At 46.7% G+C, this 27,327-nt stretch overlaps 1 protein-coding gene across 2 annotated transcripts in view; it reads right to left on the bottom strand.

Annotated features, from left to right (window-relative positions):
* LOC119971703 overlaps positions 1-27,327 on the bottom strand; it is a 157,250-nt gene that overhangs the window by 51,899 nt on the left and 78,024 nt on the right. For both annotated transcript variants that reach the window (XM_038807611.1, XM_038807612.1), the window contains 5 exons: positions 20,651-20,794; positions 11,355-11,470; positions 10,367-10,533; positions 6,833-6,929; positions 3,485-3,608 (listed from right to left, as the gene is read on the bottom strand). In XM_038807611.1, coding sequence (XP_038663539.1) covers positions 3,485-3,608; positions 6,833-6,929; positions 10,367-10,533; positions 11,355-11,470; positions 20,651-20,794 — 648 coding nt within the window. The remainder of the gene's footprint in view (positions 1-3,484; positions 3,609-6,832; positions 6,930-10,366; positions 10,534-11,354; positions 11,471-20,650; positions 20,795-27,327) is intronic.

The following is a 27,327-nucleotide window of genomic DNA, read 5'->3' as shown; positions in this document are numbered from 1 at the left end:
AATGTTGTGCCTAGCCATGATCACCCTACTCAAACCCACGTATCCACCCCCTTAACCTTGCTTTTATTAGGACACTACGGGCAATTTAGCATGGCCAATCTACCTAACCCGCACATCTTTGGACTGTGGGAGGAAACCGGAGCACCCGGAGGAAACCCACGCACACAGGGGGAGGACGTGCAGACTCCACACAGACAGTGACCCAGCCGGGAATCGAACCTGGGACCCTGGAGCTGTGAAGCATTTATGCTAACCACGATGCTACCCTGCTGCCCCCAGATATGAGTCAAACTCATGCATCTCATTCTCTCCAGCCCACTTGTGCTAACCACTATGCGACCATGCTGCCCATCTGCTGTTTGTGATGATGGCTTTGTTATAGAATTCATTGTAAATGGAAAATCATTAATAAAAATATTTTAAAAAATTATTGGTGGCCAATGTCCAAAAAATCCAAACATGGTGTCACGACCCAAGTCCAAAATGGTGCCTTATGGAGGCACATACCTGCTGTTCATCCTCTCTTCCTGCCTTCATCTGTGCCCCACTGACCTTTTTCCTTTCGAAATTCATGTCAAACCCTGTCATGATATCCATACTAAGAATATGGAAACAACTTTGTCAACATTTTACGCTTTCTGCTCCTTCTCTACTGGGCCCTATTTGCAATAACCACTTGTTTTTGCCCTCCGTACTTGACTGGGCATTTGCTTTGTGGAGGGGAAAGGGACTCGCGTGTTTTTCTGACCTGTTTGTAGTTGGGAACTTTGTCAGTTTCAGCGAGTCCAGGGACAAATTTAATTTACCTACATCTAGTCAAGTCAGAGAATTGGTCTGCTCGCACTTTCTATCCTTCCCTCAACACCTCCAAGTACATTGGAGAGGATTTTATCTGTGCCTCAAACTAGGATTAGTTCTATCTCAAGGTTGTATGATCTCATGATATCCTCCAGGTGCTTCCCTCTCCAAATGTCATGTGTGTTCCCTGGGTACCTCGCAAAAACATGCTGGATCTGCTTCCCGTGATCACAAATGAGCTGGATGTCCAGAGAATGAAATCATTTTCTATAAATGAATTTTATGCTGCTGCCGCAGAGCTCTCAAGGCCACATGTACAGTTGATGGTGCTTGCAAGAAACCGGAGATTGGGGCGAATCCTACAGCTCTGGCAGCCAGGCTTGCTTCATCCATGCGAATTGCAGGTAATGGTGAGCTTTACTGAAAGGGGGGTCTGTGACCTCCCTTTTGCATTTGAGTGTCACCGATTGCGAGATTCCACACAGATCCCCAGTGGGGATCCCCAGAGAGCCCTGGAAGGATCCACAGGCAAAGTTTGTGCGCAGGTAACCTGCAGAGCAATGGGCATTGGATGTCCTCCAAGTCCGTGCGGTGTGAACTCCTCCCACAGAATGTGGCAAGTGTGAACTATCACATCCCTAGACAAGTGAACCATCTTTCACTCATCTCCACTTATGAGCTCTATCCTCTGTAGACCCTTGGTTGTGCCAAATATCTTTGTGGATTTGGTACCTCCTTGGCAGAATCTGAGACTTCCTGGCTTTGCTGGCTCAGACCAGGGAAGACCATTGCCCTGAGGATCATGCAAACTGGCGACAGGCTCTTCATCTCCTCATTGTAACCAGAGCTTTCAATAAGGCAGCATTGCCTCCAGCCTGCAATCTCCAGTCCTCATTGTCTCTGTGAACGGATAGAATTGAGCAATCGATGGTAATTCCCCTTCAATGATCTCAGTCCACATACAAGGCAGGAATCCAGTCTCTAGCCCTTGACCTGCACTCAGTCTGCACACTGCATAACAAGGTCACCACTTGCATCATCCTGGAGGATAACAGATGACTGAGCATCCTCCTTAGACTTGGCTGCATATTCGCATCAAGGGTCTTAATTAGGGTCAAAAGACTGATGTCCTGTAACTATAGGGCTGGTTTAGCTAATTGGGCTAGACAGCTGGTTTGCGATACAGAACAAGGCCAGCAACATGGGTTCAATTCCCGTACCAGTTTACCCAAAAAGGCGCTGGCATGTGGCGACTAGGGGTTTTTCACAGTAACTTCATACTTGTGACAATAAAAGATTATTATTATTATTTGTGGTAATTGTCCTCCAAAGGTCTTGACAATAACTATTGATACCCATCATTGCACTTATGTCACGACTGCAAGCATGGTATCTTGAATGCCATGACAAGTACACTGGAAACATTGAGGCTTGTAGGGTCCATGCAGCTTTTGCGCAGCAGCCATGACCCTTGATTTTGTTTTGACCCTATATCCATTCTAATACGTCTCTGTAAGAATCAGATGCCACTTAAGGTCATTTGCACTGCAGCACCTAAACTTAATGATTTGTGCCTGAATGCACACTATTTATGTGTCCCTGCCTCCCCCCACTGTCTCTGCCCCCTACATTTCCCCTGTCCAGTCTTGACTCTATTCCCCACTCTGTCGGCACAGCTTGTGCAACAGGCACTTGATATTTTGCAGCTAGTCTTAAAGGAAGGCAAAAGCAGTGTTTACTGGCCTCTAAGTTGTGGATGAAGCAGAAACTCACCTGATGCGTGCCACTTATATACAGTCGCAAAACAGAACGTTCCAATTATTTGCTAGCAAGTCACTTAATTTGGAAGGGTGAATAATGCTGGCAAGTTACCCTTTTATTGAGCACCCATGAGATGCAAATGAATGCAAATGTATTTCCCGACATTGATCGGCAATAAACTTGATCTGCTCTTTGACCTGTGGCCGTGCCTTTCAAACTTTTTTTCTCGGGGACCCATTTTTACCAACCAACCAACCTTCGGGACCCATGCCGGCCGACTTTTGTGACCCACGCTGGCCGACATTCACGACCCACCATTTTCTCTTACCTTGAATGCCTGCTTGGTCTTCATTTATTTGTTTGCTGCTGACAAAATGGAGGATTCGCAATCACGCCAGTGCTCGGGGTGTGTGACTTGGTCTCTGCCTCGCTTCAGGCAGGAAGATTGCATTGAATTTAGAAAAAAAACATCTTCTCCTGGGTCCGCGCTGACGTCAGGAGGAGGCGGTGCTTCTCGCTTGGTTCTGAGCATGCGCACCGAAGAGCGGGCACGCATGCGCAGTGCGCCCGCATTTTTTTATCTGGTCGCGGCTGTCATTTTCAAAGTCGCTCACAGCCGACATTGTTAAAGCTGGCTGCTGCGGCTGTTGCGCGCAAATTCACGCAATTGGGAACGCCGTGATGACTGCTCCGCGACCCTTCCGACACCTCCACGACCCTCACTTTGAAAATGCCTGATCTATGGTATGCCCTTGGCCAAAGGTTCACAAGAAAAATGATTTGAGTGATTCGAAACAAACCTGTTGGACTTTAACCTGGTGTTGTAAGACTTCTTACTGTGCTCACCCCAGTCCAATGCCAGCATCTCCTTATCAAGAAAAATTATATTAAAAAAGACAGAAAAACAGCAGTGTGACATTGCTACCTGTGGCAATCTGAACTCCCCTTCTGCAATCACTCCTTGCTGATTGCGGTAAAGCATTACTTCCAGCAGAGAGGAATCCTCCTTTCCTCCTGACACCAGCAATTCAAACTTTGCTCCTTGAGTACTGAGATACAAATACAAATCATAAACAATGTCACCAGTCAGAAAATAGCGGTTTATATCCCTGAAATCTCATTGCTGCCAGGCAGCATATTTTCCTTTATGATTTTCCGTTTTGTTTTCTTTTTAAAAAAAATGTTTTTATTGCTTTTCAAATTTTATGTTACACATTTCAGTTCTAAGGTTAAGTTATCCAGGTTGCAAAATCGTGCACAACAAAGCAAAAACAACCAAGGAAAAATTAAAATGACAAAAGAGATAAACTAAAGAGTGAAAAAGAAAGCAGAAACAAAGACCACTGTTTAATATTTACACGCACTTGTCTCCCCTTCCTTTGTGGCGATGGTCCCCATTTGGCCGACTGCCTCAGCTGTATTCGCCCATGTTGGTGGAGCATGTATTAACCGGTGTGCTTTTTTATGTTGTTCACTCGGGTTTTCCACTTGCCCTCAGGCCCGTCCCCTGCGGCTCTGTTCCTTATACATCGCAGTCTTTTTTGTGAGCTTTTCCCTACCCACCACCTTCCCTTCCCCCCCTTTCCTTTATGTTCTGTGGCTCGTCTGTGCCTTCCCCCCTCTCCCCCTCACGCTACTGGTTGCTGGCTACAAACAGGTCAGGAGCAAATTGGTAAACAGCATCCACGTCCTGCGAAGCCCTCTTCTGACCCTCGGGTGGCAAATTTTATCTTCTTCAATTGGAGTAACTCCGACAGATCAGGCTGCTAGTCTGCAGCTCTGGGTGGTCCAGCTGATCGTCAGCCAAGCAGGATTCATCGATGGGCGATTAGGGAGGCAAAGGCTAGAGGGCCGGCCCCCTCTTCCCATAGAGTTCTGGCTGCTCTGAGACACTGAAGACTGCCACTTTTGGGTATGGTACCACCCTCTCCCCCACAACCTTGGACACTGCCTCAAAGAAGGTTGTCCAGAACCCTATAAGTCTGGGGAATGCAAGGTTGGTGCAGTGGTTAGCAATGCTGTCTAAGGCGCTGAGGCCCCGGGTTCGATCCCGGCCCCGGGTCACTGTCCGTGTGGAGTTTGCACATTCTCCCCGTGTCTGCGTGGGTTTAACCCCCACTGCCCAAATATGTGCAGGTTAGGTGGATTGGCCACGCTAAATTGCCCCTTAATTGGAAAAAAAAACAATTGGATACTCTAAATGTAAAAAAAAACCTGGGGAATGCCCAGAACATGTGGGTGTGGTAGGCCAGGCCACCGTTCACATTTGTCCTCCACCTCCTGGAAGAACCTACCTTTGGCTGCAACATTTGTTTTCCTAGGATGGGCATACACCAAGCAAAGGAAGCTTTTCTAAAAAAAAGGGAATAATAGGAAACTCCTGCTAAAACTTTACAAGGCACTCATTAGACCACACCTAGAATACTGTGAACAGTTTTGGTCCCTTATCTAAGGAAAGATATATTGGCATTGGAGGCAGTCCAGAGAAGGCTCAGAAGGTTGATCCTGAGTATGAAGGGATTTTCTCATGAGGAAAGATTGAGCAGGTTGAGCTTATACTCATTAGAGTTTAGAAGAATGAACCTTATTGAGACATACAAGATTCTCAGTAGGCTTGAAAGAGTAGATGCTGAAAGGATGTTTCCTCTAGTGGGAGAGTGTAGGACCAGAGAGCATAATCAAAGAGTAAGGGATCACCCATTTAAGACAGATGAGGAGGAATTTCTTCTCTCAGAGGAATCTGTGGAATTCTTTACTGCAGAGAGCTGCAGAAGCTGGTTCGTTAAGTATATTCAGGACTGAGATAGACAGATTTTTAATCCGGAAGGGAATCAAGTGTTATGGGATAATGTGGGAAGTGGAGTTGAGGATTATCATATCAGATAAGTAAGTGAATGACAGAGCAGACTCGGTGGACCTAGTGGCCTACTTCTGCTCCTACATCTTATGGTCTTAATTGAGAAATCAAAGTGAGAGGCCACAAAGCAAGATGTCATAAAGTTTGAAGACAAGAGGTAAAGTAGAATAAATTAAGTGACACCTAGCTTGAGTTTTAAAAGCTGGTAAAGGATCAGAAGACAAAGTGGTAACATGTTCTATAGAGTTACAGTAAAAGCAGACACTTTTGATCTTTGTTTCTAATATTGGTGTTGTATTATATTACTACTCCTGGTAGCATGTTATATTACGTTGTTTAATGCCTTATTACTCATTTGCTTTCTGCCAAGATGGTCATACACTCGATGTTTATTAACACTCTAAGTCTTCAAATAAAGCAAATACTGTTTATTGAGTAACGATAACAATTTAACTATGAGTTTGTTCTCTTCAACAACTAAACTATAGATTAAATTAACAAGATTAACTATGTATTAACTATGATTAACGACACCTGCACACTAAGCTATCTCTCTCTAACTCTGGTCACTAGTCACTCCAAACACGAAGAGGTGGGATCTCTCTCCGAGTTTATCTTTTATATCCATATCTGGTGCTGCCATCTAGTGGTTATCTAACACTTATGGATATTCGCCCTTTTCATACATTCAGATATACAGATCACTACAATTGGAAGATCAAATAACTGTTACAGTGGTCTCACCCGATTGATGAGTTGTGCCACACTGAACCAGAAGATGTCCCTCTTGTAATGGGGCTCAATCTTTGATCATTTGCTGATTTCTTGGTATGCTTGAGAATGAAATGCCGGGAATGGATTTTCAGAGACTGTCTGAATGCATGGCAAGACCAAGTCATTGAAATATCCCTGTGACTTTGGTGAATACTGTCAACTAAGCAATGTTGCTGTGTATTAAAATCCATACTGGCTGCAATGGATATAAAATTATAATTGGAGCTGCACCCAAAAACCAAAGATGAACACTCTACCCCAGCTGAGATCGGGATTGGACTTAGCAGTGATACCAACCATTGATAAATAGCCGGTCAACATGAACTGTCCGGACTCATAATTTAAAAAAAAACATTTGCGTGAGATACTGAAATGAAATGAAAATCGCTTATTGTAACGAGTAGGCTTCAAATGAAGTTACTGTGAAAAGCCCCTACTCGCCACATTCCAGCGCCTGTTCGGGGAGGCTGTTACGGGGATCGAACCGTGCTGCTGACTTGCGTTGGTCAGCTTTCAAAGCCAGCGATTTAGCCCTGTGCTAAACAGATACTGCAGGGAATCCATCATTTGGAACTGTGTCCAAGCATGAGTCAGTTTAGAGGAACAGCAGAGAAAATGGTGTGGGTAAAAGGCATCACTTACCCAGTCAACACAGACTCCATAGCTGACTTTGCAAAATCACTCTTGGCTACTTCTGATGTTTTTAATATTCCAGATGTAGACCCAGTGACAGGCAAGTCTGTTAACATAAAAAAAACAAATGTACTTAGCATTAAATGATTGTCATAAACCCAATCATTCAGAGTGTAGCACTGGGCTCAAAGCATGTAATATTCTGGGAATATTATTTTCTCCATTTTTATTTTATTTGTGTTATTTCCACAGTTTCTTTCATATTACATGTGAGATTAGTAGTTCATTGGGGATTCATAGCCAAGGGTACAGACATGCAGGCCTGCTACCATCAATGTGAGACCAGTATGCTATGTTGCCTCTCAGTGTGCCACGGTAAGGAATATTACTGAGAGGGTTCAGAACATTCTGCAAGGGAAAGGCACAAAGCGGGAAGTTGTGGTCTATGTCAGAACCAATGAGATAGGGAAGATATGGGTTGACATCCTGCAGCCAAGAGTTTAAGGAGTTAGGGAGGAAGTTAGAAAGCAGGTCCTTGAAGGTGACATTCTGTGTCCTACCCTCCAGCTAAGAGTTGGAGAATATCAGAATATTTACAGCACAGGAGGACATTTAGACCATTGTGTCCATGTCAGCACTCTGCATGAGCAACTCAGCGAATCACACTCCTTTTCCCGTAGCCCTCCAAATTTTCTTTCTTCAGATGCTTATCCAGTTCCCTGTTCAAAGCCATGATTGAATCTGCCTCCACCACACTGTCAGGCAAACATTGCAAATCCTAACCAGTTAATGCATAAAACAAAATCCTCATGTCACCATTGCTTCTTTTGTCAAACACCTGAAATTAGTGTTCTCTGATTCTCTACCTTCTGCCAATTCGAATGGTTTCTCCTTATCTACTCAGTTTCGACCCCTCTTGATTTTAAACACCTCCATTAAATCTCCTCTCAACCTTCGCTCAGGATAACAATCCAGCTTATCCAATCTAGCTATATAACTGAAGTCTCTTATCTCTAGAATCATTCTTGTAAAATTATTTCTGCATCTCCGAAACCTTCAAATTGTTCCTAAAGCAATAGGAGGATATAACAGCTGAGTGCACAGTGATAAACATGGTGCAAGTGAAAAGGACTTCACATTCCTGAATCATTGGGACCAGTTCTGTGGCAGAGGAGGAACTTCTTCAAGATGGATGGATTCCATGAACGGAGCTGAGACCAATAAGCTTGCTGTGGGACAGCATTTAAACTAATTTAGCAGGGAGTTGGGCACCAAGATCTATTAAAAAGTAGAAGCAAGGCACACAGAGAACTAGGAGAGACAGAGATAGAATTTTACAGAAGTAAGTGTGACCACAGAAAATATATAAAAATATCCAAGTTAGTTCTGGAGTGCACATGTAGAAACATAATTTGATGAGCTGCAGGCACAAATAGCCATGTGGCAATAAAGAGAAGCTGCACAAAATGGCTGCTTAACGTAAATTCTTGTAAACCAAGCACCAGAGTAGACAGAGGGGTCCACAGTGACAGTTGAGGTACTGGAGATATTAGTGGTGCAGGTGGGCAGGAGCGGAGATGCCAAGATACTATGGGAGGTCAGAACACTCTCGAATGGCTACCCTCAAATGTGTGGCAGCAAGTAGCCAAGAGGGTCAACTCCAGAATTTCGACCAAAGAACATTGTAACAAAAGTACCATAGGTCTGTTGACCTCATGCGGATTTTCAACATCAGTTAATCACTTGACATCTACTACCCACTATCCCAGCAGCCTCATCACTCATCCTGCAGAACCCACTGGCATTCAGGACTTATGTCTAACATCCAAATACCCCACCTTGCTCTCACAGACCCACTAACGCTGCCAGCCTCACACCCAGCTCTCATGGCATTTACTTACCTCCAGTCATTCAGCCATGACAGGCATATGACTCAGTCACAGTGCTACACAAGCTCTGACATTCTGCCCTCTCTCTTGCAGGATAAGGTGGCACACAATCAAAGGAAAGAGCAGAGCTAGTGGAGGACTCCTTGGATGTACAATGGAGATGATTCCCTGCATCATGGTTCTGGCTGTGACAAGGTCCGCAGCATTAATGTTGCTGAAAAAATTAGGATGATGACATGTTCCTGCCTTACTTCCTTTCTCAGCTCCCAGCACACACTCATCCTGCTGTTTGACATAATGAACAAGCTGCAGCTGTGTATCCCATGCTTCCCGCCCCAACCCTCTTCCATCACACCAATCTTCCCCTTCTGAGTTTCACCTTTCAGACATCCAAGAACTGTCACCTGTTCAACTATATGAGCCCCAAGAGGGGGAAGGAGAGCTACAAGAGAGCACTGATGAAGAGGCCTTGTCATTTGATCCAGCACTTGCAGACACCAACTCAGAAGCTGACACTGCACTTACCCTGGAGTATAATAGAGTTGAAATAACCACATTGTGTTAGCCTGTCAGATAGCCTCCCGTTACTGTCCAGGAACATGCAGGAGTTCAGCTCCAACTTGACAGAGGGAATGACATAGAGCCTGCTCTCTGTGCAGTCTTTGATCCATCTAATAATAATTGTTATTAGTGTCACAAGTAGGCTTACAATAACACTGCGATCAAGTTACTGTGAAAATCCATTAGTCCCAACACTCTGGCGCCTGTTCGGGTACAGAGAGAGAATTCAGAATGTCCAATTCACCGAACAAGCACGTCTTTCGGGACTTGTGGGAGGAAACCGGAGCACCTGGAGAAAACCCACGCAGACATGGGGAGAACGTGCAGACTCCGCACAGACAGTGATCCAAGCCAGGACTTGATCCTGGGACCTTGGTGCTGTAAAGCAACAGTGCTAACCACTGTGCTACCGTGCCGTCTCCTTATTACTCTGCAGACCTAGAGGCACTTGAAACCACTGCCCCTACATCTCTTTCCATCTTTGGGTGTACAGGGCCTACGTTGCTCACACGTTAGATCCTGGACATTGCATTAGCCAATCGGTTGTGTAACATCAGGATGTATTTGGGTCACAGAGGGGGACTCCTGACGTATATCCTCTGTTTTATATCTTCTAAATACATATGAAAAAGCTTGTCAATACGTTACCATGACCTCAAAATAACACCTTTTGAATTGGGAGTCACTACATTACATTTGGTAGAATGTCAGTGTCTATCGATTGGTTCTAACAGCTTTCAGTGCTGCCCTCCCAACTGATCTGAAAGATTGAAAATGAGAACTTCCAATCCCAATGAACAAACACTGATCTTTCCTTTAAAGCACTGACCAAGCCAACGCAGGGACAAAATGCTGGCTCAGGTTAAAAAGCATATATATTTTTGGCATGTCTGCTCTTAGCTTGTGTAGCTCAGCATTACACAGAATATATTTACCCACTAAATCATGAGAACCACTTGGGTATCTATAGCATTAAGACAGTGATCACAGCTCTGGGTGGCAAACACTCTCATTACAATGGTTGAGGAGAAGTTCAATTATTTCCCTGAAAATGTTTCTTTATATATCATGACATAAATCATATTAATCTTACCTTGGTTATCTGCACTTATTTTGATCTGTTTCTGTGCTTTTTTGTTCTGCTTAGTCTCTGGGTCCTTGATAAGCTGTATCTGGTGACCTTCCTGTTGATAGGTAAGTAGGCAGGACAGACCGTCCTCAAAGTGACCATAAAATTTAGTCACTGTCACACAGAGAAATCTGATCAAAAGAAACATTCGCTCATTAGAAATTAGGCAAAAGGAAATTAAGGTCTTCTCCACTGGTCAATTATAAATCCATTATGAGTAGAACCATTTACAACTCTTTAGAATGGTGCACATGTCCATTAAAATTGAGATTCATAGAACCTCTACAGTACAGAAGGATGCCTTTTGGCCCATCGAGTCTGCACCGACCCTTGGAAAGAGTAACAGCCCAATCTTATCCCTATAACCCAGTAACCCCACCGAACCTTTTTGGACACTAAAGGAGCAATTTAGCATGGCCAATCCACCCACATCTTTGGACCGAGGTAGGAAACCGGAGCACCTGGAGGAAACCCACGCAGACACAGGGAGAAAGTACAAACTCCACACAGTCGCCCGAGGCTGGAATTAAACCCGGGTCCCTGGCACTGTGAGGCAGCAGTGCTAACCACTGTGCCACCGTGCTGCCCTGATATCTTTAGAATGGAATGTGAATCTTTGAAGGGCAAAAGGTTAATTTTAAGACCTCACTTCTACTACAGTCTCGTTCATATGGAACATGGATCAAGGTAGATCGATTCACGCACTCCGTCACTGTCCGTGTGGAGTTTGCACATTCTCCCCGTGTCTGCATAGGTCTCACCCAAAGATGTGCAGGATAGGTGGATTGGCCACACTAAATTGTCCCTTAATTGGAAAAAAATAATTGAGTACTCTAAATGTATTTATTTTTTAAATTTAGCTGGATAAAAGTTTAAAAAATGCATGTGGAAGTTCCACGATTACTAACAGGTTAATCGCTCTTTCTGTACAGACACTAAAGGAGCATTTTACCTTTGGTAGAGAAGGTCACCCGTCCAGGTTCCCTGCTCCTCTGTCTGTCCTTCAGTCTGTGCTTCTCCATCAGTGGTGTCCTTCTTTAAAAGGGCACCCTCGCCCTTCAATGGAAACTGCAGAGAAAGGCGAACAAGAGTAAGGCTGGTAAAAGGAAATACAGAGATGAACGAGAATGTTAATGTCAGGGTGAGCACAGAAATACATCTTTAGTCCAACAACTTCAGTTCTGCTTTACTGTTGGGATAAGTGCATGAATGATATGAAGTTATTTTGATTTGATTAAACTATATTGATTTAACCATAGGTGACCACTGTGATGGAAGGAGTGCTGCATTCTACCTCAAACAGTACAATTTCTACATAACATTTTAGTTTTGGTGACATGACTTGAAAAGACAGAAATATATGTAATTTAAAGGTTGACTGCATTAAATAATACAAGTTGCTGTATTATTTTACAAAGACAGATCGTCAGAATTCCTGGACCTGGGGTGGCAAAATACTCTAAATAGGAGGCTATATTTTGTCACAGGACCCAATTCTGATAGATCTCTGGTGCTTTTTATTGATCAATGAAAATTGTTGCATCCACTCCTTCTGTCCTGACATCAATAAAGAGATGGGTTTGGTGGGATAACATTCCTGACCAGAATTCTGCCAGTCCTGCATACGTATTGCCTGCATGATACGAGCAGTTTCTGTCATCGGAATGTCACTTTAAGAAATGTTTGTCTGCTCAAGTGGCTGCAGTGATGTCAGAGTGTGGGTGGAGCTGAGCTCTGGCTTTGCTTTTTAGTCACTTTGAGGAAAAGCTTGGGTGTGTTTGTGTTTTTTGGTTTCGTTTTAGTGTTGGAGCTGAAGCCAGCCAAAGAAGATGTAATTTTGATCTCTCTGCCATCTAAAGACTATCTCTAGATCATTTGGTGAATTCAGAGTGATAACTGCTCTCAGTAGAGAATTTAAACCTGATGTGCTGCTATAAAAAGGATTTTTGTCTTATGGCTGTTGAAAGGAAAGTTTAAGGATTACTTAGAGTGTTGTATTCTTTGTGGGGTGTATTTGAATTGATGGTTGCTAAGATGTTCACTGTATGTTTTAAAAATGTTAACTGAGGATATAGAATAAACATTGTTTTTCTTTAAAAATTACTTTAACATTTCTGCTGCACCACACATGTAGATTGTGCCGTGTGTTCCCCATACCACAATCTAGTAAAACTCGTGGGTCAGGTGAACTCCATGATACACTTCGGGGTTCTCTAAACCCTTGCTCCCTACACTCTGTAAATGTAGAGTGATGTTGACAAGCCAAGTGATTGTGACAAGCCAATCCTCTTGTCTCTCAATGTCCATTCATGCACTTCCCAGTTCAGGTTGTTGACAAGGGGTGAAATCCCCCCAACACCCCCCCCCCCCCCCCCCACCACCCTCCACCCTCATCTTCACCCCACACCACCCTCACCCCACTCCCCACTGGCCCGTGCTTTAATCATGCATCTTGTCTTATGTCTAGCAGGACCTACTGGTGATGGGGCAGGCCCTTCTGGTGTCCCCAACACCCAGCCAGTGACACAACCTGAGTCGCCCCTGAGTCACCCCATGTGCCGACCAGCGATGAGAACAGCGACATGGATGGGAGCCATGTTACGCCTGTGAACCAAGACACTCCAGAGCTCGAGACCGGGGATGACACTGATTTCCCGTCACAGCTATCTCCAACACCCTCTACCATCCCAGAGACACTCACCTAGGTTGGGTACTTTTAGTGAAGAGGCTCTTGGAACACCCTCTGGTGCTCACTACACAGCTGCTTCGGTACATCATGTGGAGATAGGAACTCTTGAGGGGGCGGACGGTCAGAGGGCAGGCTGACCCAAGGAACTAGCTGCCATCCAGATGGGTCTCGGGCTTCTGGATCAGACAGTCCCATCAATTGTGGAGATGCAGTCGGAGAGCCAGGGTCTACATGAGGGATTGTCAGCAACCATCCAGAACCTTCAGGTGCAGTTCGAGGAGTCCAACCGCGTGCAGGAGCAGGAGGTGGTGCCAAAAATGCATGGCACCCAGGCCAATACCGCCATTGGGGGCGAGGGCTTTGGCTCTGGATCAGCATGTCCAAAGCCTGGGCACTCTGTCTAGGCATTGGCTGAGGACCAGGACCGTCTGCCCTCTCACAGGCAGCCATGTGCCAGAGCCACTTGGACGTTGCAGCAGCGCTTCTGAGCGTGGCCCAGTCACAGCAGGCCATGGCTGAGAATGTCAACGGCATTGCCCAGGCACTGGCCAACGTGGTGGAGACACAGAGGGAGGTGTTTCAGTCCCAGTGGGGGATGGCACAGTCACTGGCTGATGTGGCACAGTCCCAGAAGGTGGTGGCACGGTCACAGCTTGATGTGGCGCAGTCCCAGACAGATATCGGCCACTCCCTGTGCTCCATGGCTGTGAGCATGCAAACCCTGGTCGAGACCAGAGCAGGCATCCAGGACTGGCAGCATCAGGGGATAGCTTCGCTCGCACCCTTGTCCCATGGAGTAACACGGGGCCATTGGGCACCCCGAGGGAGGAGGTGGTGACAGGGCCCGTACCGGTGACCTCCGCGCCAGTGACTCCCGCAGGGGAGATGCCAGAACACCACAGCACCTTGGACTCTGCCCCCCCCCTCCCCCCCGTGGCGTCACCAGCCACGACTGCAGTGGATAACACCCGTCGCCCAGGCGCCAACCCACCAGCCAGGGGGGCATCTCGAAGAGGCCAGGAATCGTAGAGTGTGCCAGGGTGAAGGCATCGTGCACACTGCCCGGGTATCAGGTGCAGATGTGCATGATGCGCAGCTAATGATATCACAACTGCACGTTCATCGAATGGAACCCCTTTCGTTTTGTGTCATCTGCAGGTGCTCATCGAGCAATATGCATCCCATCAATAACCCCCTGAACCCGGGGCATGTTGGCGACGGTGGCGCACCCTGCTGTCCGGGCATCCTGGTGGGCCTGGTTCACATTGAAATGGATGTATTCTGCTGACTGGGCGTACAGGGCCTCCGTGATGGCGCGGATGCACGGTGCACCGAGCTCTGTGAGATCCCGGACAGGTCTCCCCTCGGTGCCTGGAAGGACCCCATGGTGTAAAAGTTCAGGGCGACCATCATTTTGATGGCCACCCGGAGCGGGTGACCTCCCCCTCCCGCTGTGGTGCCAGGTGCGCTATGATCTAGCAGAAATGTAGCACTGCAGTTCCGGTGGCGGCTATGAAGGATTAAGTCGCACATTTGGTGGCTCCCGCTCGGGTTGGACTTTTGGACCTTTTCCCCCGTTTTTCTACTGGACTTGATTTGAAAAATCAATGACAGAGGCAATTGTGCACTGGATTCCCACATCGGTGCATGGAGAGGAGGACTAGAAGTGCTCGCAAAGGCAGAAACAGAAGAACAGAGAAGGCTTGGGCTGAAGCTGTGCGGGAGACAGCATGGCGGACGACCGCAGCTCTGGCTTGTCAACCCAGCGGTCAATGGAGCAGCTGATGCAAGTTATCCAGGAGGGCTTCGCCAAGCAGAAGCAGGACTGCTTGGACTCGATGAAAGAGGCAATTGCGTGGCTGGAGCTTAGATTGGATGCCCAAGATCGGGCGATCCAGAAAATAGAGAAGGCGCTGGCTGACCAGGAGGAACATCAAACTGCGGTGGAGTTGGAGGTGGGGACGCTGAGAGACCAGCAGAATAGGCTCCTGGAGAAGGTGGAGGACCTAGAGAATAGGTTCCGCCGGCAGAACTTGAGGATCGTTGGGCTCCCGGAGGGGTCCAAAGGAGCGGACGCTGGGACATACATAGCGGGCATGCTTGAGAAGCTGCTGGGGCATTCTCCCGACACTTGGAGGTTGACAGGGCTCTCAGAGCGCTCGCGAGGAAGCCGCGAATGGGAGACCCCCCCCCTCCGAGGAAGCCGCGAATGGGAGACCCCCCCGAGGACAATGGTGGTGAGATTCCACAGGTATGTTGATAAGGAGCATATTTTATAGTGGGCCAAGCAGACACGGAGCTGTAAATGGAACAACAGTATCCTGCGGATCTATCAGGACCTGAGTGCGGAGGTGGCCAGGAGAAGAGTGGGATTTAATCAGATAAGGTCGACCCTTTTAAAGAAATGTTTGGGCTGTTGTATCTGGCCTGTTTCTGGGTCACATACGAGGAGCAACATTTTTATTTCGAGTCGCCTGAGGAAGCGCTGGACTTCGTTAAAAGAAAAGGACTGGTGGCAGACTGAGAACTTCGAACTTTGCTGCAACGTGCATGTTTAAAAAAGTTTCTCGTTTTTCGTTTTGCAGACGTTATTTGTAATTTTTTTTGTGAAATACAGCACAGAACAGGCCCTTCGGCCCACGATGTTGTGCCGAACTTTTTGCCTCAGGTTAACCATAGATTATCATACAATTTTGGACACTAAGGGCAATTTATCATGGCAAATCCACCCAACCAGCACATCTTTGGACTGTGGGAGGAAACCAGAGCACCCGGAGGAAACCCACGCACACACGGGAAGGATGTGCAGACTCCACACAGACAGTGACCCAAGCCGGAATCGAATCTGGGACCCTGGAGCTGTGAAGCAATTGTGCTATTGATTTGGGGCCAGTTGCAGTGCTGAGTGAGTTAAAGTTTACATTTGCACTGTTGGAGGATGGAGGTGTGTTTGCCTAGATACTGGATCTTTTGCTTGATCATTTCTTTGGCTCGCTGGGGTTTTTTTTCTCTGTCGGGCAATTGTATTGAGATTGTTTTTCATTTGAATATGTATGTATGAGTGGAGTTGGGGGGGGGGGGGAAACAATAGGTGGGAGAATGTCTGGTGCCAGGGGAGAGGGCCACCAAGCTAGCTGGGCGGGCTAGCTCACGGAAGCATAGTGGGGGGTGAGCAGATGTTAGGATTATCAAAGGGGTTGATTTACATTGTGCTGTTGCTAGGGGGATGGGTAGAAATGTTCTGCTGACGAGGGAGGGACTTTTGCTGAGGGACAGAGAGGAGGTCGGGGCGGAGGCTGCCTGGAGGCGGGCCGGTGGAGGCATGGGGCGCGGGCTGGAGGCTGGCCCAAGAGAGTGGATGATTGATCGGCAAAGGGGGGAGCGATGAGCCCCCAACTAGACTGATCACCTGGAATGTATGAGGGCTAAATGGGCAGGTCAAGAGGGCACGTGTGTTCGCACATTTGAGAGGACTGAAGGCGGACGTGGTAATGCTGCAGGAGACACACCTCAGAGTAGCTGACCAGATTAGATAAAGGAAATGTTGGGCCAAACAGGTTTTTCACTCGGGACTGGACTCTAAGACTTAGAGGAGTCACGATCCTGAACAACAAATGAATGGTGTTTGAGGTGGGAAGAATAGTTTTGGATGTGGGAGGCCAGTGCATTATGGTCAGTGGGAAATTGGTGGGGTGCAGGTGTACTAGTAAATGTGTATGCGTCAAATTGGGACGATGTGGAGTTTATAAGGAGGATGCGAGGGAGTATACCGGACTTGGATTCGCATAAACTGGTCATGGAAGGGGACTTGCAACACAGTTATTGACCCTGGTTTAGACCGGTCAAGCTCAAAAACGGGCAGGGTGCCAGCAATGGCAAAGGAACTAAAAGGGTTCATTGAGCAAATGGAGGGGTGTGGTCCCATTGAGATTTGGGCAGCCGAGGGTTAAGGAGTTCTCCTCCTACTCGCACGTTCATAAAGTGTATTCACGGATTAATTTCTTTAATCTGAGCAGGGCTCTACTGACGGGGGTGGTGGATACGGGGTACTCGGCGATCACAATCTCAGACCATGCCCCACTTTGGGTTGAACCACAGGTTAGTCAAGACGGTAACCAGCGCCCACACTGGAGGTTAGACGTGGGGCTTTTAGAAGATGAGGAGGTTGCGGGCGGTTGAGGAAATGTATTCAGAATATCTGGAGGTCAATGACATGGTGGAAATTTCGGCAGCGGTGGTCTGGGAGGCATTGAAGGCGGTGGTCAGAGGGGAGCTGATCTCGATACGAGCCCACAGGGAGAAGGTTGACAGGGCAGAGACGGACCGACTGGTAAAGGAGATACTACAGGTCGACAGGAGGTATGTGGAGACCCTAGAGGCAGGACTTTTAAGGGAACGGCGGAGGCTACAGGTGGAATTCAGCTTGTTAACCACAGGGAGGGCGGTAGAGCAGCTGAGAAAGGCGAGGGGGGCGATTTATGAGCATGGGGAGAAGGCCAGCAGAATGCTTGCACAGCAGCTTAGGGAGATAGGGAAAATAAAGGATGGAGACAGGAACCTGGTTGGACACTCAGCAGGGGTGAATAAGGCATTTAAGGAGTTTTATAGTAGGTTGTATGGGTCGGAACCCCCACCGGGGCCAGAGGGGATGAGGCACTTCCTAGGGGGATTGAATTTCCCAAAGATGGGGGGGGAGCTGGTAGAAGGGCTGGGGGCCCCGATCAGGATAGAAGAGATAGCGGAGGGGTTGAAGGCCATGCAGTCGGGTAAAGCCCCGGGGCCGGACGGGTACCCAGTGGAGTTCTGTAAAAAGTTCTCTGGGATATTGGGGCCGCTGTGGATGAGGACATTCAATGAGGCAAGAGAGAAAGGGGTGTTTCCCCTGACGATGTCACAGGCCACGATTTTGCTGATCCTGAAGCGGGATAAGGACCTGGTGCTGTGTGGGTCCTACAGGCCGATATCCCTATTGAATGTGGACACCAAACTGCTGGCCAAAATATTGTCCTCTAGGATTGAGGATTGTGTTCTCGGCGTTATTGGGGAGGACCAGACGGGGTTTGTTAAGGGTAGACAGTTGGTGGCCAATGTAAGAAGGCTGTTAAACGTGGTCATGATTACCCCGGAAGGTAGGGAGGTGGAGGTAGTGGGCACAATGGACGCAGAGAAGGCCTTTGATCGAGTAGAATGGGAATATCTGTGGGAGGTACTGGGATGGTTCGGATTTGGGCGGGGCTTTATTGACTGGGTCAGGTTGCTGTATCAGGCTTCTGTGGCGAGCATACGGACGAATAGGACAACATCGGACTATTTTAGGCTGCATCAGGGGACGAGACAGGGATGCCCCCTCTCCACACTGTTGTTCGATTTGCCATAGAGCCATTGGCAATTTCACTGAGAGCTTCAAGGGGCTGGAAGGGGCTGGTCCGGGAGCGGGTGGAACACAGTGTCGCTTTATGCAGACGACCAGCTTCTGTATATATTGGACCCAGCAGAGGGGATGGAAGAAATCATGAGGACTCTGCGGGAATTTGGCCGTTTTTCGGGGTATAAACAAAATACGGGGAAAAGTGAGATGGTTGCGGTCCCGGCGAGGTGACAGGAGAGGCGACTGGGGGAACTGGCATTTAGAGTGGTAGGGGGAAGCTTTCGGTATCTAGGCATCCAAGTGGCGTGGGAATGGGAAAGGCTGCACAAACTAAATCTGGTCTGACTAGTGGACCAAATGAAGGACGATTTCCGAAGGTGGACGCGCTCCCGTTGTCACTCGCTGGGAGGGTACAGACGGTGAAGATGATGGTCCTCCCGAGATTCCTGTTTGTGTTTCAGTGTCTCCCCATCTTTATTCCACGGCCTTTTTTAAACAGGTCAACAAAGTGATTACTGGCTTTGTATGGGCGGGCAAGACCCCGCGAGTAAAAAAGGGGATGCTTGAGCGGAGCCGGGGAGAAGGCGGGCTGGGGCTGTCAAACTTCAATAACTACTATTGGGCGGCGAATATAGCCATGATCAGGAAGTGGGTAGTGGGGGGGGCGCTCGGCATGGGAGCGTATGGAGGCAGCTTTGTGTAAAGGCACCAGCTCGGGGGCATTGATAACGGCGCCTCTGCCGTTCCCGCCGGCACGGTACTCCACCAGCCCTGTGGTGGTGGCAGCCCTGAGAGTCTGGGGGCAATGGAGGAAACATGTGGGAGCGGAGGGAGCATCGGTCTGATCTCCAATTTGTAATAATCACCGATTTGCCCCGGGAAGTATGGACAGGGGGTTTCGGAGATGGCAGAGAGCAGGGATTGAGAGGATGGGGGATATGTTATAGACGGGAGCTTTCCTAGCTTGAGGGAGCTGGAGGAAAAATTTGGATTGGCAAGGGGAAACAAATTTAGGTACCTGCAGGTGCGGGACTTCCTATGTGTTCAGGTCTCAACCTTCCCGCTCCTACCACCAAGGGGATACAGGATAGGGTAGTTTCCAGAGTGTGGGTGGGTGAAGGTAAAGTCTCTGACATCTATAAGGAACTCATGGGGTCAGAGGAGATGCAGACTGAGGAGCTGAAGCGCAAGTGGGAGGAGGAATTGGGAGGAGAGATAGAGGATGGTCTCTGGGCAGACGTGTTGAATAGAGTCAACACGTCCACAACATGTGCCAGCCTTAGCCTGATACAGTTTAAGGTCGTTCACCGGGCTCACATGACAGTGGCCCGGATGAGCTTCTATACGTCCGGGGTCCGTATCCCTCTGTTCTCATCCTATTCATGTACTTGTCAAGACGCCCCTTAAACGTCACTACCTGCTTCCACCACCTTCTCCGGCAGCAAATTCCAGGCACCCACTATCCTCTGTGTAAAAAAACTTGCCTCGTACATCTCCTCTAAACCTTGCCTCTCTCACCTTAAACCTATGCCCCCTAGTAATTGACCCCTCTACCCTGGGAAAAAGCCTCCAATTGTCCATTTTTAACAGAAGGAGAATTCAGAATATCCAAATTACCTAACAACACGTCTTTCGGGGCTCGTGCGATGAAAGCCAGGGCAGCACCCGGAGGAAACCGATGCAGATATGGGAAGAACGTGTAGACTCCGCATAGTGACCCAAGCCGGGAATCGAACCTGGGACCTTGGCGCTGTGAAGCCACAGTGATAACCACTATGTACATTAAAGGTGCATTAAAGGTGCCTCTGTCTCAAAGTTACATTAAAAGGTCCCCATGGAGATCGGTGAAGGTACTGCTTTTCGAATGGGACATTAAGCCAAGGTTTTATTGTCCCGAAGGTATACAACTCAAAGAGTAGAGAATTCTACAGTGCTCTGGTCAATATTAATCCCTCAACCAACTTTAATAAAACAGATTAACTGGTTGTTTTTCTTATTGTCGGAACTTGCAAATTGGCTGCTCTGTATTCTTACAACTGAGATTTTCCTTCAAAAGCATTTCATCAGCTGTGAAACATTTTAAACATCATGAAGTTGTGAAAGAAGCTATATTAATGTAAGTTTTTAAAAAACATTTTGCTCAATATACGAAGAGACTACAACCGCTTTACGGTCTGAAAATTTTACTTACTTTGTCCATTGGGACCTCAGCTTCCTCCAAATCACTGTCATCCTTCTCCTCTTCCTCATCTTCATTTCTTTCCTCTGGTTCAGTGTCTTGATCCTCTGGTTCAGTGTCTTGATTCTCACTGCTAATCAGGCTCTGTCGAGATTCCTACAGAGGGAGAAATGTCAATCTGCATATTCATTATACATAACAAACTCTGCAGTATATTCGATGCATAGAGGATGCTTTTTTCTGGATGTCTGTGACAGAAAAGATGACTGGATGCTTTACAAATACTGAAATCATGGTGCCAGCTTGCCGAGTCAACTGAAAATGTTATCTCTTGCTGGTCTTTAAACTTTATTCCACACTTTAATTATAATGTTCATTTAATAGTTTTTCTTCAATTTTCATTACTCCTCTTATATTGTAGAACCAATTACCATTGTTATTTCATCAAACTACAATGTCTGATGCACAAACCAGGATGATGAGCGCTGGCAGTGCTTGACTGTGAAAGGAATGTCACAGCCAAACCTGATACCTAGGGGATGATGGCACAGTAGTAATCTATTTAGACTTGTGATCCAGAGGCCCTGACTAGTGCTCTGAGACCAGATGTTCAAAACCCACTCTGGCAACTGGTGGAATTTAAATTCAATTAAATAATAAAAAATCTGGAGTTAAAACTTAGTCCAGTAATGGTGACCATACCACAAATCTTTTGATCAGCGTCGGAACCTCGCATTCCGAGTGGAGGCAACATAAGTGATTAAAGAGACAGTTCTGTAGTAACTGAGGAGTTCGAATTTGTCAATCCAATGTGGAGATATGCACATAGGCATACTATGTATAACTGTAACGAGTTGTACCGATGTATATATTTGTATATAACAAGTGTACATTGCCATTGATCAATGCATATCGTGACAGTCATGACCGGTGGAACAGAACACCCATACAGACAATTATATATACACCGGGGGACGGACGAGACTGGGGCACTTAGTAGTAGGATGGACAACAGGACAGTCACATCTCTCCTTAGCTTCACAAACATAGACATAATTGTTTGTACATAGAATTGTATGGTTACCATCTTGCGTGTCACGAATAAATACTTCTAACAATCACATCCTCATACTCTATGTGTGCCTTCATGATCAGGGAGCCACAGAACACAACATCCAACATTCAACTATTCAATACTATTGTAACTACTCAAGTAAATAAGTCAGAGCTGAACAAAGTCTCTGGTTCTAATTCAAAGTTGGAGACTCTTTTGGAGGGCCCCAGGAAACAGGGAAATTGACTATTGGAAGTTCAAACTTCCTGGACAATTGCCACAGAGGGAATGCAAAGGGGCTACCATAGGGTCCCATTGTGCATCTTGGGGAGTACGTCCAGTCTCCAGCAATCCCAAAACCGGAAAATCTTGGCCCATGAAAATGGTCATAAAAGCCCACCTAGTTCACTGGTATCCTTCAGCTAAGGCAGTCCTGCTGTTCTTATCTGGTCTGGCTTACCTATGACTCCAGACCCAAAGCAATATGGTTGATTCTTAATTGCCTTCTGAATTAGCAAGCCATTCAGCTGTACCAAACTGCTACAAAAAAGTTGTTAAATAATAAAATCAGATAGATCACCTAGCATTAATCAAGGTACCGGAAACAACAATGGCAACCCCCCCCCCCCCCCCCCCCCCTCCTCCTCCCGCTGATGTTTTAATAGCTCTTGAAAAGGTTGATGAACATCTTCCAACTCACGAAGAACCCCTCATCCGTAACTCCAATGGCTAACTTAATTACCTCCAAATGAAGAAACTCAGCAAGGTCCCGCAGCCATGACCCGGACTTGGGAGGATCGGAGGAACGCCATTTCTCCTTCGAGTTAATAGGGAAGCGAAAGCCACGACAACAGCCTCGTTTCCCACCAAGACACCCGGATCCTCAGACACTCCAAAAATAGCTACCCATGGAGAAGGCGTGACTACCATTTCCACCACTTGAGACAATACATCCGTAACACCCTCCCAGAACCCCACCAATTTTGGACAAAACCAGAATATTGTTTATCGAAAAATACTACTCAGACATAGCTGAGTTATTCGGAAATGCTAATCATACCATCAGCAACACGGTTGCAGAGCTCAACACGACTCTACTCATGGTCGATGAATCCAACACCATGATGCAATGGCAGATCTTCAATACATTGGATGACGGCAACCTGTCAAATACCCAAGAAGAACACAACGCCACACAGAAAGTACTGACCGACTCCGTTGAGAGAGCACAGATCGACTCCACAGAGAGAACACTGCACAACTCCACATACAGAGCGATGAAAAACTCCAGAGAGAGAGCGCCGCAAGCCTGCACAGAGAGTTTGTTGACAGACTCCAAAATGGAAGCAATTAAAGACTCCATAGTGAACGCCATGCATGAAGAAGACCATGAAGATCTACCCAACATATCTGAGCAACCAGAAGCAGACTATGAAAGTCTACCCAGCTCACATAATCAACAAGAAGACAATGCAAGTCTACTCACTGTATGTGAAAACAGTGACAATGTGATCACAATCAACATACAGAATGTGCAGGATCACAGCGAGACTGACAGATCTCAGCTCGTCTGTACAGAAGCACTCAACAATCAGAGTATGGCTACTCATGAGTCCAGAGAAACTACGTCAACTGAAACCTCATCCACTCTAAACTACCCACAAGAACATGAAATCTTGAAGATTTTGACTCCAGAAGAGGGGCACCAAGAAACCAAAGATGATTCAAATGAACCGGAAATGACTCCAGAAGAGGAGCACCAAAGGAAGCGAAGAAGAGGAATCAAATCCACCACAAATGACGATGTCACCAAGACCAATACAACATCAAATCATTCTCACAATCGCTCAATGAAACATCAGATACCACAAAGGACACTGACACCAATAACTTTGAGAATTACTCAAATTATCCACACAGAACAGTCATTGAGCGCAACAAGAACAACAAAAACCACAAGGAGCACAACAAGAACAACAACAAAAACAACAAGAAGCACAACAAGAACAACAACAAAAACAAGAACAGCAACAAAAACAACAAGCATAACAAAGACAACAACAAGCGCGACAAAAACAAAAAAAAGAACGAAAACAACCACAGACAGGAACAACAAAAACAACAACAATGAAACAACGACCTTTACAACATGGTACTACTCTGCACACAAAGGACAATGCCACAGCACACTCCAAAACAACGACAAGAGTACAAACATACCATGGCATGACAACGAATCTCACAAATTCTCATTTGCTCCAGAACAAACAAGCACACCAGCTTTCAAGGCAGTTGACACCCCAAAACGATACCACAAGCACAGAAAAAAGTCTGTGTCAGTCAACATCAGTGGTTCAACCATTCGAACACCTCGTGATAACTTGCTGGTTACTTAAAACACAAGAACACTGACGACATTCATGAAGAAGTTACAATATCAATATCACCACGTCAACAACAACAAAAAATTCAACCAAACAAATTCATAAAGTTTGGACTCATAATTTTTTAAATTAAGATTGGATGCATAAATATTAATTGGCTTTGTATAACAACCAATATCATCACCACTTGTACAGATATACATATCAGAATTAATCTCGCTGTTTTGTACAATTTTCTTTAACACTGTACAGAATATATGTAAAAGAAAACAGGGGGATGTAGTGATGTGCCTATCGGGTCAATGTAAATGCAATACAACTAAGCACTCATAGAGGGAGCACGGGAGATGTATAAATACAGACAGACAGGAAGTCAGAGGGCACTCTTCACAGGAACGGCAGCTGGTGAGCAGGGCACAGACAGGCAGCTCAGATGTAACATAGTATAAGCGCTGGAGAAAACAACCTATACAAATAAAACATCTACTTCAACTGTAAGACTACGAGCTTTATTCAGACACAAGGAATAACACGGACAAATCTATGGTTACCACTAATTGGGGTCTTTCTGTACATGCCCTCCAGGCCAAAATGTAACCGACATTGGTTCCACACCCGCAGAGTGGAAACTATCATAGGATTTAATAGGTACCTACTTGCCGAAAATGGAAGAGGAGCCGAGGCCAATGCCCTTAAGGAGGTCTCTCTACACGTGGCCTCCTCCACCCTACACCATACCGACCCTTCATCCAACATCCATCTTCGGACCATGACAATATTAGTAATTTTGAAAATTGGAGAGGGCCAGACCATCACACCCTGTCTACTCCTCTCCAGACAAACTCTTTTAATACGGGGAACCCTCCCCTCCCACACAAAGCCCAGAACACGCCTATTGATCTTTCTGAAAAAAGATTTGGGCACAAAGATTGGTAGATTCTGGAATGCAAAAAGGAACCTTGACAGCATCACCATCGTTATTGTCTGGACTCTCCTGGACAAAGATAACGGCAATCTGTCCAATCTTTTAAACTCCTCTTTCATCCCCTCTATTAAGCTTGCCAGATTTAGCTTGTGAAGCTGGGCCCAATCCTGTGCCACCTGAATCCCCAAATAGCAAAAGCTCTTTCTAACGAGGCAAAGTGGGAGAGCACTCAAACACCACTGCTGTCTTGCGGAGCCAAACAGAAACATCTCACTCTTTACCGTATTACGTTTGCATCCGGAAAAGGAGTTAAACTCAGTCAAAATCCCCAGAATCTCATCAAATAACGTTATAGGATTGGAAACGTACACAATTGGAGATCACCCGCATACAAAGAGAGCCGAACTCCACTTCTCCCTGCTCAATACCCCTCCACTCTCCAGACCCCAAAGAGCCATTGCCCTTGGCTCGATCGCAAGGGCAAATAGCAGAGGAGAGAGTGGGCACCCCTGTCTCGTCCTGTGCTGCAAAGTGAAATATTCAGAGTTAACCCATTTAGTGGGGATGTTTGCTTACGGGGCTTTGTACAACAGCTTAAACCAGTCCACGAATCCCTGCCCGAACCCAAGTCAGTCCAAAATATCAAATAGCTACGCCCATTCCACTCGATCAAATGCCTTCTCAGCATCCATTGATACCACAATCTCTGCCTCACTTCCTCCTACGGGCATCATAATTACGTCCAGGAATCTCCATATATTGGTCGCTAACAATCGGCCTTTTACAAACTCGGTTTGGTCCTCTCCAACCACATCCAGTACATATCCCTCAAGACAGGTAGCCAAGATCTTAGCCAGAAGCTTTGCATCTACATTTAAGAGTAAAATAGCTGATACGATCCACATTGCTCAGGATCTTTGTCCTTTTTTTGATTGAAGAAAATGGAAGCCTGAGATAATGTAGGGGGGAGCGAGACCCTCTCCAGCACTTCATTGTACATCCGTACTATTAATGGACCCAGCAACGTATCAAAACATTTATAAAATTTGGCTGGGAATCAGGCTGGGCTCGGGGCCTCCCCTGACTGCATCAAACTAACACATCCCAGCCCCTCCTGCAGACCCACCGGGGCCCCCAACCCCTGCACCCTCACCTGACCCACCCTCAGAAACTCCAACCCATCCAAGAATCTTCATCTCAGCTCGTCCACTGGCAGCGGTTCTGATTGATATAGCCTCTGATAGAAGGACTCAAAAATTGTATCAATCCCTGCTGGGTCCAGAACCACATCGTCCCCTTCGCTCCCAAGCCTACCCATTTCCCTAGCAGCCGTTTGCTTCCTCAGTTGGTGGGCGAGCATCCCACCAGACTTCTCCCTATTTTCGTACATGAACCACCTAGCTCTGCGCAGTTGTCTCACCACCTTATCAGAGATGACCAAATTAAACTCCATCTGGAGCCTCTGGTGCTCCTTCAACAGTGCCTCGTTATGTAATTCCAGGTAACTGCGATTGACTGCTAAGATCGCTTCCACCAATCTTGTTTGCTCCTCACTCCACCTTTAGTCAGTGCGCCCGGATCGAAATGAGTTCTCCCCTAACCACAGCCTTCAGTGCCTCCCACAGGACCCGGGAGGAGACCTCGCCAGTGTTGCTTTGATCCATATAATGACAAATGGTGCCTTCCAACCTTTCACATATTCCCTTGTCCGCAAGAAGATCAATCTCCACTGGGGTTTGTAAGGGGTTGTTTTTTCTGCCCGCAGGTCACCCAGTGAGGGGCGTGGTCAGATGCCAAAATCGCTGAGTACTCTGTTCCCACAACTCTAGGAATCAACATCTTATCTAAAACAAAATAATCTATTCAAGAATAACACTTGTGAACGTGTGAAAAGAAAGAAAGAAAACTCCCTTGCCCTAGGCCTCCCAAAGCGCCACGATCCACGTCGCCCATAAGTTGCATGAATCTCAAACAGCACCCCAGCCATCGTCAACATCGTCCCGGATATAGGGCATGATCAATCCGCCTCCGTTTCCAGGTTATTGGAGTCCCCCCTAGGGTGCGTCTGTGCGTATCTAGGTCCGGGATCAGGGACAGAATCCGCCTCACAAAATCCACATCGTCGCAATTTGGGGTGTTTATATTGCACAGTACCACCGGGGAGCCCTCCAACCTACCACACACCAACACAAATCTACCGCACGAGGCCTGCGACTTCCCTGAAACTGCCATAACACCCAAACCTCATCCCAAAAAAAAGAACCCAAATAAATAAATAACCCCCATCCCACTCTCCACATCCTCCCAACTCCCGAACACCAGACCT

Source organism: Scyliorhinus canicula, chromosome 9 (genome assembly GCF_902713615.1).
Source record: "Scyliorhinus canicula chromosome 9, sScyCan1.1, whole genome shotgun sequence".
Taxonomy (NCBI): Eukaryota; Metazoa; Chordata; class Chondrichthyes; order Carcharhiniformes; family Scyliorhinidae; genus Scyliorhinus; species Scyliorhinus canicula.
The sequence above is the reverse complement of the archived record's forward strand: the minus strand, read 5'-3'. Positions and strand labels throughout refer to the sequence as shown.